Source organism: Dreissena polymorpha, chromosome 11, assembly GCF_020536995.1.
Source record: "Dreissena polymorpha isolate Duluth1 chromosome 11, UMN_Dpol_1.0, whole genome shotgun sequence".
Classification (NCBI taxonomy): Eukaryota; Metazoa; Mollusca; class Bivalvia; order Myida; family Dreissenidae; genus Dreissena; species Dreissena polymorpha.
Genome location: NC_068365.1, coordinates 60,903,918 through 60,921,591, shown reverse-complemented (window position 1 = coordinate 60,921,591; position 17,674 = coordinate 60,903,918). Strand labels below are relative to the sequence as shown.

Here is a 17,674-nt window from a genome sequence, read left to right as displayed (position 1 = left end):
GCGAAAGGGTAATCACTCCAAGACTTCTGGTCATTCGAGGCGTCGTCTGTCGAACATGAGGGTTTCTCAAGACGACTATGATAGCGACTCCGGAAAAGACAGTGATGACAGACGGTCACTACGCAAACGCCTGGGAACGTAGACCAAAGGTGATAAATCCAGGACATCTGGCCATTTTAGGCGTCGTCGGTCACATGATAGGGTATCAGAGGAAGACGACGACAGTGGCTCGGGAAATGAAGGCGATAACAGAAGGTCAGTTTGCAAACATTCCCGCTACAGTCATGCTTCATCTGGTGGGAGGTCTTCACAAAAGCACAGGAATCACTCCAGCGACTCAAGTTCAAGATCAAGGTCAAGACACGGTGATTCAAGGAGGCGGCATCGTCATGGACACGGTCGTCACAGGTCAAGGTCATCACAATCAAGGTTGTATTACCGTTCCAGTTCAGAATCTGATAGTTTATCAGAGAATGAAAATCACTCAAGAGTCCACGGTGATCCAAGGAGGCAGCCAAAGAACTAACGATATGATGGACGAACCAGTTGGCTGTCATTTAAGCAAAAGTTCAACAGCTATCGGAAAGTGTACAGATGGTCTGATCATGAATGCCGTGATTACCTGAACTGGTGCCTAGATGGGTAGGCTATTGATTACTACACCATCGAGACGCACATGGGAGAAAGTTTTTCTTTCATTGACATTATGCGAAAGATGGAAAGACGCTTTGGTTCAAAGGAACTACCTGAGACCAGTAGAGCCAAGTTTCAGCAGGCTACACAGCAACCGGGGGAATCGTTAGAAGATTGGGCGGATAGAGTGTTAACTCTGGCAACACCTGCTTTTAAGGACCTTCCAGATCAGTTTGGTCAAGGGGAGGCAGTTTCAAAGTTCTGTCAAGGTTGTATTGATAGGGAAGCAGGAAAGCACGCCTGTTTTGAACGACCACGAACCATTCAACATGCTGTTGATCTGGTTCGACACCATCAGTACGTCACTCAAGTGGTTGATGGCAAGAAGGCTAAGAAGTATGATCAAGAGATAGCGGTCAATGCGGTTCAGTCCCCGGGAGACGTGAGGATTGAGAAACTGGAAAAGGCGATCGAGCAGCTGACTTGCAAGTTTGAAGCTAGTTTAGCATCAAACGGTTTAAGCAACATCAAGGATGGGAAGTTCCCACAAAGGACTTTCAGAGGTTTTCTTTGTAATGGCGGGGGCAATATGAAAAGGGACTGTAAGGAGTACCAGGAATTCCTTAAATAAACGTCTGAAGGTCAAGTGGCTGAAAAGAGTCCACAGAACACTTTAAACTCCAAAGGGCCGGTGGCGTAGGCCAGGCACCGCAGCCCGATGTAGCGAGAGGCCATTTGTTAGCGCCGGTTGAAGTGCAGCAGGATACTTCAACTGGATTGGCGACTGAAATAGAAGGGGACAAATCCGTGTCGGCAAGTGGAGTGGAGACTAATAGCAGTCAAGGTTGTGACGGCAGGGTCGTCTTATGTGAATATGTTGGTAGGAGACCGTCAGTTTAGGGCTCGGGTAGACTTTGGAGCGGATATATATATACTGTCTTCAGCAGTTTATGACCAGTTAGAGCGGAAACCAGGCAAGGTCAAGGAGATCAACATACAGCTTGCTGATAAGAATTCGATTTTGAAAGGAGTTGTGACACAGCCTATACACGTACAGCTGGGAAAACAGTATTCCAGGGAAGGGGTATGTGTAGCGCCAATCAGTGATGAGATGTTGCTGGGACATGACCTGCTGCGTCACTTCAAGGCATTGATTGTTCTGCATTCAGACTGCTTATGGATCAATGATGAAAGTATACCTTTGAATACAACATTCAGAGACAAACCAGTGGTAGCAAAAGTTATCATGTCCAAACGAACAGAGGTACCTCAAAATTCAGTGGTAAGGGTCCCTTGTAAACTGGAGGGAAAGATGGGTGCATATAACATGGAACAAGTAAATAACTTGTAGGTATTGATGCCAGTTATTCGGGTAACTAATGAAGACCCAGCGGTGTGTTTGAAGAACCCATCTGACCAGTTTAAGACTATTAAGAAAATGGTGGTAGTGGGGAATGCCTATGAATTTGAAGAGGTTCCTGAGGGCGGCGATCAACAAGTGATGTCTGCGGGAGGCATCAAGAAACATACCGTAGCTGATGTGGATCACAGCTCAACAACGGAACATAACAGAAATCCGTTGGCCAAGTCCGGTGCTGGTTCGGCTAGCCAAACCAGAGAACCGGAGACCGTGGCAGGTTGCCATGTTAAGTCGGACAAGCAAAAGAGGGAAAAAGAGGTTGTCGTTCCTGACCATCTGCAGGAAGTGTACAAAGCGTCGATAGGGAAGTTGACGGCACTCTTCTCCGAATAAGTCGACGACGACATTGGCTTAGTAGAGCAGGGCAGTTTCCGAACGAGGGGTCACCAAACAACGTTTCAGCACGGATGGCCGAGTGTCCTAAGCGATGTCACAGAAGTTGAAAGCGGCCATGGTGTTTTCAATCGAATGGAATCGGCTGGTCAGCTTGATTCATATCCGTGGGATCCCTTGGCGAGCTGTTCACTCAGTCGTGTCGGGTGTTGGCTGGAAGTTTTCCCAACACCCACTTAAGCCACAACAGGAGTGAATTCACGCCCCTTACTGCACTAGGCCTCATCAGCGATTTTCGGCACCAGCGGAAGTTGGGCATGTGGCTGCGATGTTGGCGGAACTTCGGGGGGGGGGTGACAACGCAGCACATCCTGGAGGTAACCATGAGAAACGCCGTCAACCTGTTTGGTGCGATCCCCACAGGGCAGGTTGCCCTGTAGATCAACCTTGGAAATGGATGGTCCCCAATGTGCGCCAGTTTGGCAATCTAGGATGGGCAAGAAAAACCACACCCAGACTAATGGCAGACTATTGTTTCGGGCGGACGTACCGGGTTCCGGGGAGCGGTTCCAACAATAAAGACGCGGGGGGTTGTTGTGGCTGACCTGGACAGTTGTGGCTGACCTGTCGGAAGCGCGTTGCGCATGCGTAGTGATGGAGACGCCCAGAGCAAGACGAGGGAGCGTACAAACACTCATTGAAATTAGTTGTTGTAATTATTAATATATCGTAATACCTTTTAGCAAGTGTTAAGTTTTACCTGGAAAATAGATAGGATACAACACAATACATGATAAACTTATAGAATATTTCAACGTGTTATAGATAGTGTACTTTAAGTACGGTGGCCGAGTGGTTAAGGCGTTGGACTTAAGTTCCCATGGACAAATGTCCGCATGGGTTCGAACCCCATCCGTACTATGATTATTTTATTATGTAATACAAACTTTAAATAAATGAGGTTTGGGATGTACAATAATGTATGTGTTTGCAATATTGCCAGATAAGAACTCGAATCGAAAGATACAGTGTCTTCCATGCTTACAATTATACCACGATACCATGAGGTTATTTTCTCTGATTTGACAGTAATTCATTTTGTGATGGAACACATAATTATTTTAATACTGCATGATACTTGCTAGCATGCTAACAGAATCATCGAAAAAGAAAAAAATGAAAGAAAGAGGTCCCGCCGAGATTTGAACTCGGATCGCAGGATTCAAAGTCCTGAGTGCTAACCATTACACCACGGGACCTTGAGTAACGAGCAAACGTATTGTGATAATATCGGTTGCGATATAACTGTAGGTCACATATGGAGAAATCGTGTGCATAGGTAATAATCAATATCCGTGCCTAAGAAATATTACATATACTGTATATACGATTGTTTGTATAGTTTTAAAACATTAAACGTTCCTACTATGAAATATATTCAGTAAATTAGTATGATATTTAATCAACTTATAGATGACATTTATGTTCTATAAATTGTGTACTTATAAAGCACCGTTGATGAGGGGTAAAAGCTTCGTACTTAAGTTTCAATGGATAAATGTCCGCATGAGTTCGAACTTCATCCGTACAATATTTTTTATGTTGTCATAAAACCCTAACATACTTTCACTAAACTACATACTATCGTGTATTTTTTTTTCGATATATTATAACTTGTGTTTGTTGTCCCGTCCTATTACTCAGTTACAAAGTCGGTCTTAACATACTTTAAGCAAATATTTGTACCTAGTTTTATGAAGATTTTGTAAAATATGACATTTTGAGTATTCAAAAATGTGTCTTCAATTGAAACAAGGGAATTTGTTAATGCCTCATTATGATCAAGTTTCAAACGCAATTGATATGCCATTAGAAAACATATTATGAGCAATCGTTATTAACATTTTGTACCGTAATGGTAGTAATATCGATGAACAAACCAACTAAGCAAACGTATAATTGTGTATTAAGATCAGATCTATTTGTGTTTTTGTGATAAGAACTCGAGTCGAAGGATTCAGTGTCTGGATTGCTTACAATTACGTCAGGAGACCATTTAATCATAAGGTGAAGATCTGTTATTCGATATTATTCATCATATCGTATCAAATCACTGATAACAACCCGAAAGGTAAACTATCATCATCAGCAAGTAAATATCCGTATCTTGACAAGTTCGATCTATTTTAAATAGTGTTGCTAGATGTAATGCAAATACTCATACTTCAGCTTATTCATGAATGTAGTGAGCAACACATAAACATGCAAAAAGGACGTGCTCACAGATCGTCGAAATGACAATTTTCAAACTGTTTGAAACAAAGTAAAAATGGAAGAATGCTGTTCAACCATGATCGAAAACAATGACGTCGATCCAGTAGAACCACACTTAAAATATATTTTGTTTATGAGAAATCATGATTGGAAATGGATAAAACTATTAAGCGTTACACACTTAATTTGACCCCGTGAATTAGTTAATGCCGCAATGCATCCAAGTTTCAGACGCTATTGATATGTCGTTACAAAACATGTTCTTAGAAAACTTCATTAAGATTGTGTAACTTAATGGTAGAAATACCGAGTTGGAGGTAAAAATCAATGCTTGCAAACGTATAGTTATAAATTATAGTCATCCATTTGTGTTTGGATTAACACTTAGGGGCGCATGGGTTTGAAGGAAACATTATTATTTATTTATAATCATCAACGAGTTAGAATGGTCAATGTTATGAAAAACGGACTGAAACAATTTTGACAATACGTGAAATTTCATCAACTTATTGCGACAATTGTTCCCATGGTATAATGGTTAGCACTCATTACTCTGAATCTTGCGATCCAAGTTTAAATCTCGGCGGGACCTTAGTAACTCATATTTGTAGTGTATTGACAATATGCAGATTGATTTTACAAAATGCGTTTTGTTTATAAAAATGCTTCTATACTGTGTTTATAATATAAAATATGTATCGCAAATTTATGCATACCTGTGACGTGGTAAAATGTTTAACTGCGCAACAATACTTATTTAGGACATATTAATTTTTGTTCGCGGTAAAAATTTGGAACGTATGAGTGTTTAAACGAAACATTGTTAATTGGTTCGCTAAAGTCGTCACATGAATTCATATAATCAATATTATGCGTTAGGGTATAAACCAATTTATGGTATACCGGAAATAAACTAAATGTTTCAAAATAACAGAACACAGAAAACAATAACCCGAGAGGCAAAATATCATAATCACCACCAAAAGATTAATTTAAATGACAATGCAGTTCTATTTCGGATATTGTGGCTTGATTATTGATCATATTTAAGCTTATTCACGTATTTAGTGGGCAACACATTTAGGTGCTATATGTAGAAGACGTGTTCACAGAATGTCGAAATGTCAAATGTCAAATTTTCCAACTTTTTGAACATCTTACAAAAGAAGATGTTTTACAATGAAACAAAAATGACGTAGAACAATAAGAACGTCAGTAAAAATAAAATTTGGTTATGTATAATAATAATAAAAAATACATAAAAGTATTAAACATTGCACATTTGCTTAGTTCGACATGATACAAGACTTGTTTTTGTTTTCTAACACGGTTACTCAGTTGGTGGTAATACCTCAACTCGAGTTCTTATCTGACGATATTGCAAACACATGCATTGCAAAAAATCTTTTTGTCAACAAAATCTGCCAAGCTTGATTGATGATCACCACGAATGTATGCTATGTTGGAAGTAGATGCACTGACAAAGTTTGATGGCGAGTTGTAGAGATGTGGTATCTATTGTGTTTACAAGCTTAAAACTATTTCACCTAGTGACCTAGTGTATGACACCACGTGACCAAGTTTAAGTTTAACGATTGTTAGATATATAATTACAACAGATATTCTGAGGAAATTCTATTACGCCTTAGTATATCAGTTTGTGACGGAACACAACAATAATCAATACTTACTAAAGTTTTCTAGCTCTTTATGGAAAAGAAATATATAAAGAAAGAGGTCCCGCCGAGATTTGAACTCTTATCGCAGGATTCAAAGTCCTGAGTGCTTACAATGACACCACGGGACCTTGCATAAATATGAATAATCTTTGAAAAAATATCAGAGGCGATATAAGTGTAGGTCATGTTTGGAGAAATCTGTTACATAAGTTATAATCAATAATCGTGCGTCAGACATATTGCATGTAATTTATTTACGAATTCTTGGCATAGTTGTAAAGCAGAAAACATTGTTATTCTGTTGTTATTTTATCATAAGGTCTATATCTCTTATATTTGATATAATTCAGACATATCGTATCAGTTGAATTAATAACAAAAGAGGTAAAAGAGGTAAAATATCATCATTAACAAGTAAACATTCATATGTATTACAATACATTTCTATTTCGGATATTATGGCCAGATATTCGGATACTCATTCAGCTTATTCATGTATAATGTGGGCAACGCATAAAGATTCTACATGTAGAGGTACGCGTTAACAGATTGTCAAAATGACAAATATCGAACTTTCCATTTTTTTGTAAATGAAATGAAAGAAAATTGACATAGAACATATCTTTGAGATGATTTAAGTGGCGATATATGTGTAGGTCACATATGGAGAAATATGTTAAATAAGTTAGAATCAATAATCGTGCGTCAAACATATTTCATGTAATTTATTAACGAATTGTTGTATAGTTTCAAAGCAGAAAACATTGTTATTCTGCAAAATAGTCGTAGATGTATACAATATATCATCAACGTATCGATTATTTCTATGTGCTATAGATTTTGAACGGAAAGTACAGTGGCCGACTGGTTAAGGTGTTGGATTTAAGTTCCAATGGACAATTGTCCGCATTGGTTCGAACACCATCCGCACAATGATTATTTAATTTTGTCATAAAAAATTTGAAATACAAACCTAAGAAGAGTGGTCAGTCAATGGAAATGACCAAAGTTACCTTTGTCAACAGATGACCGTTGTTTTCAGATCACACTTTTTAGATGGTTGGTCAGTTGGTAGTATTGTTACGTCGTTACGACACCCAGTCGTTTGCATACAGTGTAAAACAAAGGCTCATTGCCGATAACTAAGCATACTAACATAATTAACTGACACTAAATAATACAGAATATCTTATAGATTGATTTAATTTCATATTGTTAAACTAAATTAATGGCTTAAGCGATGCTAGTGTAATTGTTTTCTCAATACACTCATGCATCTCGTTCATTCAGTTAATAAAGCTTGTCACGTGCCATTGACGTCACGTCCGAACAAGTCTTAAAAGCGGATTTGCTGTCATAAACCGATAGTACGGTGTAACTGTACCGTTCTGATTCAAAGACAAATACGCAAACATTTTGTTAAAATTTATTCGTACGCAAACATCACACAAACAGCATTTTCATTCAACAACCTCATACAAAATACAAACGTTCATTAATTCTTCTTAAAAACATAGCACGTCATGCACAAAAAACAAGATAACTTATCACGCAAAAAACTTCAAAACACACACAACCATTCTCACTCGCAACAATAAAAACAATGCACTCCACAAAAAAAAACTCGCTAATCTTCTTTTGAATACTAGAACACTTGACCTGGTGCGCAAAGAATTCGTCTTGAAATTTCATGATTGAGTCAAGCATCACCTGGTTGTTCTTGGACAAAGCCGATCACTAGTCTAATCCTCTTATCGCCTTTTTATAAAAACACTTGCCACCTTAATGTTGTTTTTAACACTGAATCAGCAATAAAGATCAATTGAATTTGTCACGCGCTCATGCGTTATGCCTGCAGACGATAATTGCAATTAATACAATTTGTTATTGTTAATTTCATCTGTTTCATGCAATCAAAATGCAAATCCAATAATAATGGTGAGAAATTTTCCTATTGTTTTCTCAACACCCTATTATTTGTTTACTCGCAGCGGGCCGCTTTTATAATATAAAAGGCAATGACCGCTATCAGACGCTTTACCCGCAAAATAGACGGACAAATGATGTGATGTGTTTTTAATTTTCACGATTCGAGACTACTGACGCGTGACCGTTGTTTTTAGTTTAGACATGAATTTCGGAGTGCAATATAGTGGCCGTTGGCCGTTATGGACAGGTGACAGTTATTCTCAGATGTACTATAGAGTGATTTCGTCGGGGGGAATCCAGACTGACCGTTGTCTGCAGTTGACCGTTATTCTCAGGTGGCCGTAGGTCAGTTTTAGAATATACAGTTTGCAATGAATGTATTTGCAATATCGCAAGATATGAACTCGAGTCGAAAGATTACTACCAACTAAGTAACCGGGTGAGAAAAAAAACAAGTCTATTATCATGTCAAACTAAGCAAAGTATAATTCTAAATACTTTCATCTGTTTGTTATTATCATTTCACAGAAACAAATTGTATTTTTAGAAACGTTCTTATTGTTTTTTTTAAGTTTTTTTTTTTAATTGTTAAACATCATTCGTGTTTGTTAAGGTGTTAATAGGTGTTACCATATACTAAGTTCCGCCGAGATTTGAACTAAGATCGCAGGATTCATAGTCCAAAGTAAAAAGCATTACTCCACGGGACCAGTTTTTGCATTATATCGATGACATGTGACGAATTAATTCAATTATTTCAGTTCGTTTCTCATTTCATAGGCCATTCGCGGCATTGGTGATTCAATAAATTATCAAGGTGGCGCCGAGACAAGCATATTCCATGTCGATAATTGTAGCTGATTCTATATTAATATATGATATGTATATATCATAATGTTAACGGATGTTTGCAACTTCCCGTATAAATAAATAAATAAATAAATAAATATTATATATATATGCATTGTATATACATGTACGGCACCTTGTTAGTTTACTGGATTCGTTTGACGCAATATATATTACAGGAATACCAAAATCTTTAAAGGGGACTTTTCACAGATTTCGACATGTATTAAATTTTGACATTAAATGCGTTATATTGATAAATGTAAACATTGTAAACATTGGATTTAAAAAGCTCTAATAAAAGGAAAGAACAAAATTAAAGAAAGAAAAATAATTTTTCCTCAACTGGGTCCAAACCACTGACAACTTTATTAAATGTCTATGGCTTAGACCACTCGGAAATCCGTGCTCATAACATGATTGCTGTAATTAAACTTTTTATAAGCAATCCTTTGTGTCGCAAAATTTAACGACAACAATAAAACTCTCCAAATTATTAAATCGTTTTGCGTTACAACGCTTAATAAGTTTCAGGTTTTTAAATCGTCAAACGATGCATATAATTGATAGTTTAGAGCATGGTATGTGTTCAGTAATTACTGTTTCCTCACAAATATTATTTCTTCAAAATTTGTGAATCTGAAACAATTTTTATTAATCTTGTCAATTTACCAAAACGTGAAAAGATCCCTTTAAGGTGTCAAGTTTCAGCATCTTTATACTAAAGATATCTCCAATCACAAAATGTAACGTTAAACGACGGACTTTAACCCACGACCCTCTTATAATGACGCCAGTTAAAAGTCCGCCGAGATACATTTCGTCACAAACGTTTATTAATAAACAACTACTCGAAAAATAGTAACACACGTGTGGCATTTAATATGCATTGTTTAGTACCGTGACCATTGAATCATCATGCAATTCTAGTTCTTTTCTCGGTGGCATCTTGTTATTTTAGTGCCCCTAAATATTGGAATATTAAAACCCAAAAGACATATCGTATTGAAAGTTCTTGCTCCCATGCCAAATTGCGTTATTAAAGGCAACTCACCAATTGCTTATACATGGTAATACATAAGCAGTCATAACGCAATCAGTTAAACAATATAAGAACTCAAGTCATCGAATAATAATTGTAAGCGCTGAGCACATGCGTCGTTCGGCTTAAACCTAGTCACAATAAACAATAACACCTCGTAATGTTTTTCAGGAGATAATTTTTTTTGTTTTATATTCTGATATTTTATTATATTTTTAGTCATTCTGAAACCACATTCAGGAAACAACGTGTATGCTAGGTGTTGATTTAAGCCGAATTGCTTTCTTAAAGCATATTTTATTAATTACAATCGTTCCAATTCAGTATCAATGGAAATGTTACAAATCAAAAAGCGGTAATTCGAGAAATAGCATTTTATTTTCAAATAACTCTGAAAACGAACACAAATAATGCTTCTATCTTGGAACAACATCTTACTAATTGACAAATATAAAACGATTGTAAAAAACAAAATATAGTATTTGTCGTCAAAAAAACACCCACATTAACCAAACTTACTTACTCAATCTGCCAGCTCTGTTTGTTAATTTCTCGTTCCCATTCCCCTCCTTTTGTTCATAAAACAATACGCTTTACGCGTAAAAGTCTCAAGATAGAATTTAACTTTTTTCCAACGCTATCGTAAAGTAACGTTTAGTTACTTTCCCGTTAAGGTAAACTTATATTATATTGACAGTTTAAATATGAAAACAAAAATTAAGCGGATACCATAACTGTTATTCAATTCCATTATGTAAAATTCAAACTCGGCAATAAAATCGCTCAATGTTTAAATTTCTATTTTAAAGATCGTAATTTTTTGTTTTACAGCTACATCCAATCTATATTATTAACATTATTCACTGTCAAGGTCACTTCATATGATTGGATGTAAATTTTTCAAACATTTGTACACACATAATTTCAAAATATATCGCGCTTAGATGTACACCAGTTTATATTAAACTATTTAAATATAGCACGAATGCTGCAGTATACGTATGGAAATTTCCGATTATGTATATCTTCATTTGTAGATTCGGAATACTTTTCTGAGGTTCTAGTAATCGAGTCAAAAATATGGCGTTACTTTAAGCGATTTTTGTATATTCATCGCCTATTAATAAGTTTAGAAAAAAAGTTGAATTCATGCCAACATGAATTTGTATTACGGTTACCAGCGACATGTTTTTTTGGGCACACGCTACTTGCTTAGAAAGTGTGACTTAGTACCAGTTCTGTAATTAAAATAACATATTTCCGTCCACATTTTAAACCAGATAGCAGGATTTTAAGTCTTTCTGGTTATTGAATATAGAACGCGACAAGTTTACATATGAAATGTACACGATTTTACACAGATTTAAATATTGATTAAATAACTTTATACTTTGACTGCCTTTAAACATTAAGAAAACACATTGCTAGCTCAGTAAGTAGAGGGTACACATAATAGTCATCAGAACAAAGTCTGAATTACAAAGAACAATATACAATGAACCGAGAGGAATGCATTTATGCTTTTCGTTGTCCAGTTATATGAAACATTTCTATCACAACACACACACATTGACAAGCTAACACACGCACTTTAACCAAGCATATACACGTTTTACCATACTAACACTTTCATTGTTACTATTCATTCGTATACATAGAAATCACACGTCTTCATTTGCGTATTTTCCACTTGTAGCTCCTTTAGCAGCCAATACCAAGCAAACGTCCTTGTGACGTCGTGCTTCTGCAATATCATAGGGTGTCAACCCATCATAAGCTTTCGCGTTGATATCACACTGCCTGTAGCTTAGCAAATGACGAACTATGTCAGTATTTCCACATTCACAAGCATTATGCAGAATGGTTCTTCCATTCTTGCCTTCTTTTATATTTATATCAGCCCCAGATTTGAGGAGAATCATAACAATATTCATGTAGTGATTAGAAGCAGCTAAATGCAAACACGAGTGACCATCATAATTAAGTAAGCTTAGGTCTATTCTTTCCGTTGTACCATAAAGGTTATTATTATCAAGCAATGCAATTATACAATCCACATATCCTTTTCTGCAACAAATGTGTAGTGGGGTATCCCCATTTTTGTCCCTCGCATCTTTATCCGAACCAGCGCTTACTAGGGATCGCACAACGCGTGGTTGATCGGTGATTACTGCCAGATGCAACGGAGTCTGAAGAAGTTTATTAGGCATGTATATGCAGTTTGAAAATGGGTATCGTTTTAATATCTGCTCAACGAAATCAGAATCAAATAAAATAACGGCGATATGTAAAGGTGTATCTCCGTCTTCATCACGATCTTCTAACACTCGTTTCCTTTTTAAATTAGAAGTCGCATTTGTCTTTTTTGATCGAGAACCGTCACTCGATGCCATTACACGTGGACGCGTAGCACGCGCCAGGTCAAATACGCATATAAGCAACCAAACTTCCATGTACAAACAGTTGGTCTTCGACCGTTCCGAGCACGGTGGCAACGTCATTTGAAAAATCATCGGCAGCGAAGATTTCGAAGAAGTTCTGCTGTCGTTATTGTTGACCACATCGCTACTTTTCTCTGAAAAGAATTATATGCAAATGAGTGAGACCTGCGTACATATAAGTAAAATAGTAAACTTCAAAGATACTTCACACTAGCAAAATAACTAGTATTATTGTTTTACCGATAAAATAATCTTGTACTATTGTTATTTTTTTATGTAATGGTTTATTGAAGATACATTAGAAATTACAGTCCATGAGTACACATGTATGTTGAATATATTTATACAAACAACAAACTATATTATGTTCTATACATATATTGTTAAAAGATACATGTATTTCAACATAATGTTAACATAAAATGCGCCATTGACAGCGAGAAGTAAACTTTTCTGACAGGAATATATTACTCAAAATAATATTTAGATCTACAGACATTTCTTTGAATAAATGCTTTATGAACATAAATTGCTAAATTTCTGTTAATTGTTTGGTTATCAGATTGCATTAACTTTATATATTTTGAAATATTTGGTCCTGTAATATTGCTTGATGTATGTTTTTCTAATATCATTGTATAAGGAACATTCAAACTAAAAAATGAAATTCATCCTCCAAGAAATTACAATGTTGACATTTTCTTTCCTGGCATGGTATATGTTCTGGTTTATGGCATCTGCCTGACTCTATTTCAAATCTATGTGTAGATTCTCTATGTCGGCACAGATTAAACCTAAACCTATCAATGGTAACATCTTTTAAATACGGCTGGAATTCAAATTTACATTAAAGATTATAACTTACTGCTCTTGATGAATTACTCAGTTCAGACATCCGATTTTGTATAAAAGCATCATTTAATGTAGATATAACAAGAGATAAAAAGCACTCATCATCAGATACTCCTTGGTTTATCCATCCATAATGTAATCCCAAGGACTGCAACAAGTTACAAACAGCTTTAGCCCATGTGTGCATATTTGGTTTACTTAACAAACTGTTACACATATGTAAATATATGCCATAAACATATTTATGGTCTTCTAAATGGGTAACTTTAAGCCAATACCTTATTACATTAACTGCACGTCTAACAATTAAGGATGTTCTACCAAGTTCTCCATACACAAAATTAGTTTGAGTTTTAATTTTCACATCTAATATTTTTTAAAGAAACTTAAATGTACTCTCCCAAGTTTCATGTATTCATTTAAGCCCAATATTTCTGAGCCATAATTTAAAAAAAGTTGATCAAATAATTGTAATTTGGTCTGACTATTGATTGAAGGAAAATTAAGTTAATACGAATATACTTTAAAAACCGCTTTTGTAGCTTGTTCACCAAGAGTTTTTACAAGTACTTGCAAATGATCTTCCCTTGGTTAATACAATTCCTAAATATGTAAAAGACTTTACAATTTCTTTAATCTCGCCTTTATATGCAAAATTCATAATACTCATTAATTGTCCCCCTTTTAAAAAAATCATAACTTAAGTTTTATTTGATTTTACACATAGTTACCACTTATCACAGTACTCTTCCAACAAGCACAAACCTTTATTAAGTTCTTCCTCCGAGTCAGCCATAATAACAATATCATCTGCATAAATTAAAAGAAATAATTTCCACATTCCGATATCAATCCCATTGAAACCATTTAACATATAATGTTCCTCAATATCATTCAAATAAATAGAAAAAAGGAACGGTGATAATGATTCACCCTGTCTCACTCATAATAAACAAGAGAAGTCTTACTTATTCTATTACCTACTTTGATTCTTGATTTCACATTTACATACATAGATTTAAAAATATGTATCATTTTTCCTCGAACTCCTAGTTTCAAAAGTTTATACCAGATAATATCTCGAACCACATAATGCTCTGTTAAACAGGATTACACAATTTATTTACTCTTAACAATATATTTACATAATAACAACCATAGATAATATACAATAAATTTAATTTCCAACAGAACGTTATTCCAAGAAATTGTATTTACAATGGTATGAGAAAAAAAATCGTATAATTGATTTAATCGGACTGTGTTTTAATATGTGTATTTAAATTGGTATAAAATATGGTTTTATCGATTAAAGGCAACGTGTGCACATATGTTGGAAATAAGTTGTCCAGGATGTCACTGCTTCCTGACAAGATAAACCCTTACAATGCGTAAGTATGTGCGAATGTAGTCAGATATTAGCATGTTTAAAGTAAAATGCTTACAATTATACTCAAGAATAATTCCCAAAATAATTTAAAATAATGTTGTTTCGAAGACATGCTTTAACAATTCCTTCAGCTTATTCCCAAATGTGGCTTCTGATAGCTGAGTGAATTTTTTTTTTATGTGTCAATATAGAATAGTTTTGTAGGAAGTTGTTATTATTATATATAAGGTAAACATGACACAAATGCATGGTTATTTTTTAACCAATGACCATACTTGGAGTAGAGTTTCCAGACCAATTTTCCCACCGAAATAGCTAAGCAATGTGACCCTTGTATTAGATAATGACATTTCTGAGGTGTTAACTATGCTAAATAAATTTAATATATTCTTGAATGTGCGGGATGAGTAAATAATACAATAAGTAGAAATCAATTGCCTCTGACATGTGAGGTTAAATAATTCGCTAAACATGTATATATTATTAGGGATTTATACTCTTAAGTAACGGGAGTCGTTAGAAATCAGCAGCTGAAAAAAAATCAAGACTGCATACCAAGATTCCAATACTTGTTACAAAATCTATTGTTCGAACCTCTAAATCATATTGAATATTCATTCCAGACAAAGCTTTTGCTTCCGTTCCGGGCGTTCGAGGTTCAATATATAACGTACATAAAGTTCGAAGAACACCTCCCACACGTTGGTTCCTGACCAATTGATTGCTGTGTCAGTATATAATGACGATATAAGTATTTCGTTCACAAAGTGTTTTGTATCTTACTAAACCCCGCATACAGAGTTTCATACCCGAGATATTTAGGTCATTAATTTGAAACAACATACACAGGAGTTTGAAATTGGCATGGTGTACTACTCAGGTTTTGTTGAATAACTTGTTGGTTCTTGTTAGTTTGGAACTCCATACCAATCATTTTGTATTTCATGTCATTATCATTAAGCAAGTTAGTTTAAGAACATTAATGTATACATCTGGTGGTATGTTCATTGTAATAATATGAACTTTGGTCTGTCAAACATTTGAAACCCGTAGCTCTTACACATTATCATGTCAGGTTAAACATATTTGAGCTTTTACAAGTATTTAACCACTGAAGCCCTTGATGACGGCATGGCCGCTTTAAAGTAATTGAATAAAACATGCTTAGTGTTTTCGTTATTTGCGTGTTGTAATTAAGTAAGAAGTTTTGATTTTGATTGGATGTCTAAGTCATTTATCCGGACACAAATAATGAAACTGAATATTGCCTGCATTTCAAAAGAAATAACAGTTTTATAAAAAATGATTTTCTGGAAAATAATAAGTTTCATACTTTCATTGATTTCCAAATAAACGACTGTGTATTGTAGACTTTATTTAGTGGTCACTACTAAATGGTTTGATGATGTTGAATATAAACAATAGTAAAATCGCATTAACATGCCGCTAATTTTCATGTTGTCTAGCGAGGTTTGTTTTGAATAGAAATAAGTCTGTGCTGAAGATATCCTGTTAAATGTAGCTTGAGAGAATGTTTATCTCAGGGAAGAGGAAACAGTGCTTATGTAATGGAAAAAAACAACACAGTTTGTGCTTTATAATAAAAAAGGGCTACAGTCGATACAAACAAGATTGTTAGTGTTTCATGTTAATTGTAAATCGATTAAACTTAATGTGTAAGCGCAATTTTGCGTTTCTATAGTAAATGCAGTTTACAAACATAAATAATATGTGTAAATGGGTACTTTTTATGAGTAAGTTATATTATGTATGTTATATAACGTAATTACCAACTAGATATCTGTTTCTAGTAGTTCATCTGAATAATTTTAATGAAACAAATCGTTCATGCTTTAATTTTAAAAATAGTTATCCTAAAATGCTAAAACTTGTAAAAACAATAGTAGCACGTGGGTTGTCCGTTCTTAAATAAAGAGTAGTAACGGTTGAAAACTAACTTATGTACATTATATATAACCATAATGTGATCCAATCACTATCTTAAAGTAAATCCATTATATGTTTAACAGCAAGTGTTCAATGTATTCATGCAATGTTATGCTATTACTGTACAACACGATTTATGAAGTTGAAATGGCTTTTAAATAAATGCGTATACAATGTTTAATATTTAATAGTTAACACTATGTTAACTATGTTAATAGTATAACTAGAAAATCATCGAATATTCTGGAACGGTAACTTGGGAAATAATACATGTTCAGAAATTCCCCAATCTGCTACATGAACATCGGTTGTCAATGTTATAAACCGTGAACTCGAGTCGCGTAAAACGGTTCAACTTGTTCAATATGTGTACTATTTTAGTACTTTTAAAACCTTCACCTGGGAAGTTCATGTCCACATTGTGTATTGTGTTGTCGCGATAATGTAAAACAGATTTGTCAAAGTAAACATTATTTTTCTGTGCACCTATTAGACATAAAAACTACAATCTAACAAACTAACATTTAACAGAACAACAAACATGGCTAATATTGGCTACGTACCCAAGTTAATCCTTATCGACAGTTTTAAGGACACGTATGTCATCCACAACTTTAAAGGATATTCTTAAAATATTAGTGGTTTCCCAGTTAATATGATACACGTGGTATTTGGTTTCCCGTTTTGTTTATCACAATGATTAGTACATGTTGGCAATTGGGTTTAATGATTGAATTAAACATTAAGGATACTTGCACAGAAATACGATATTCTCTTGCAATGATACTAATTTGATTTGAATACGTTTCGGCAGATTGCTTCTTTGCAATGATTTCGTGGTTCGCTGTGCGTGTATAACGAAAAACAAAGGGCTTTCCAATTACA

General features: G+C 35.1%; 1 protein-coding gene and 2 non-coding genes across 4 annotated transcripts in view; 1 reads left to right on the top strand and 2 right to left on the bottom strand.

Annotated features, from left to right (window-relative positions):
• Positions 1–3,224: 3,224 nt before the first annotated feature.
• Positions 3,225–3,307, top strand: Trnal-uaa (transfer RNA leucine (anticodon UAA)). Its single transcript has one exon. It is a non-coding gene; the product is annotated as a tRNA-Leu (tRNA).
• Positions 3,308–3,573: 266 nt separating this feature from the next.
• On the bottom strand, positions 3,574–3,645 carry Trnaq-uug (transfer RNA glutamine (anticodon UUG)). The gene has a single exon. It is a non-coding gene; the product is annotated as a tRNA-Gln (tRNA).
• Positions 3,646–11,655: 8,010 nt separating this feature from the next.
• LOC127851558 (NF-kappa-B inhibitor cactus-like) overlaps positions 11,656–17,674 on the bottom strand; it is a 29,181-nt gene continuing 23,162 nt past the window's right edge. The window contains exons 1-2 of one of the 2 annotated variants that reach the window (XM_052385389.1): positions 17,353–17,413; positions 11,656–12,734 (exon numbers count right to left, since the gene is read on the bottom strand). In XM_052385389.1, coding sequence (XP_052241349.1) covers positions 11,821–12,734; positions 17,353–17,395 — 957 coding nt within the window. In that variant the 5' untranslated portion in view covers positions 17,396–17,413 and the 3' untranslated portion in view covers positions 11,656–11,820. Of the gene's footprint in view, positions 12,735–17,352; positions 17,414–17,674 lie in introns of those variants that run through there. The other variant, XR_008035822.1, reaches the window with a different exon arrangement.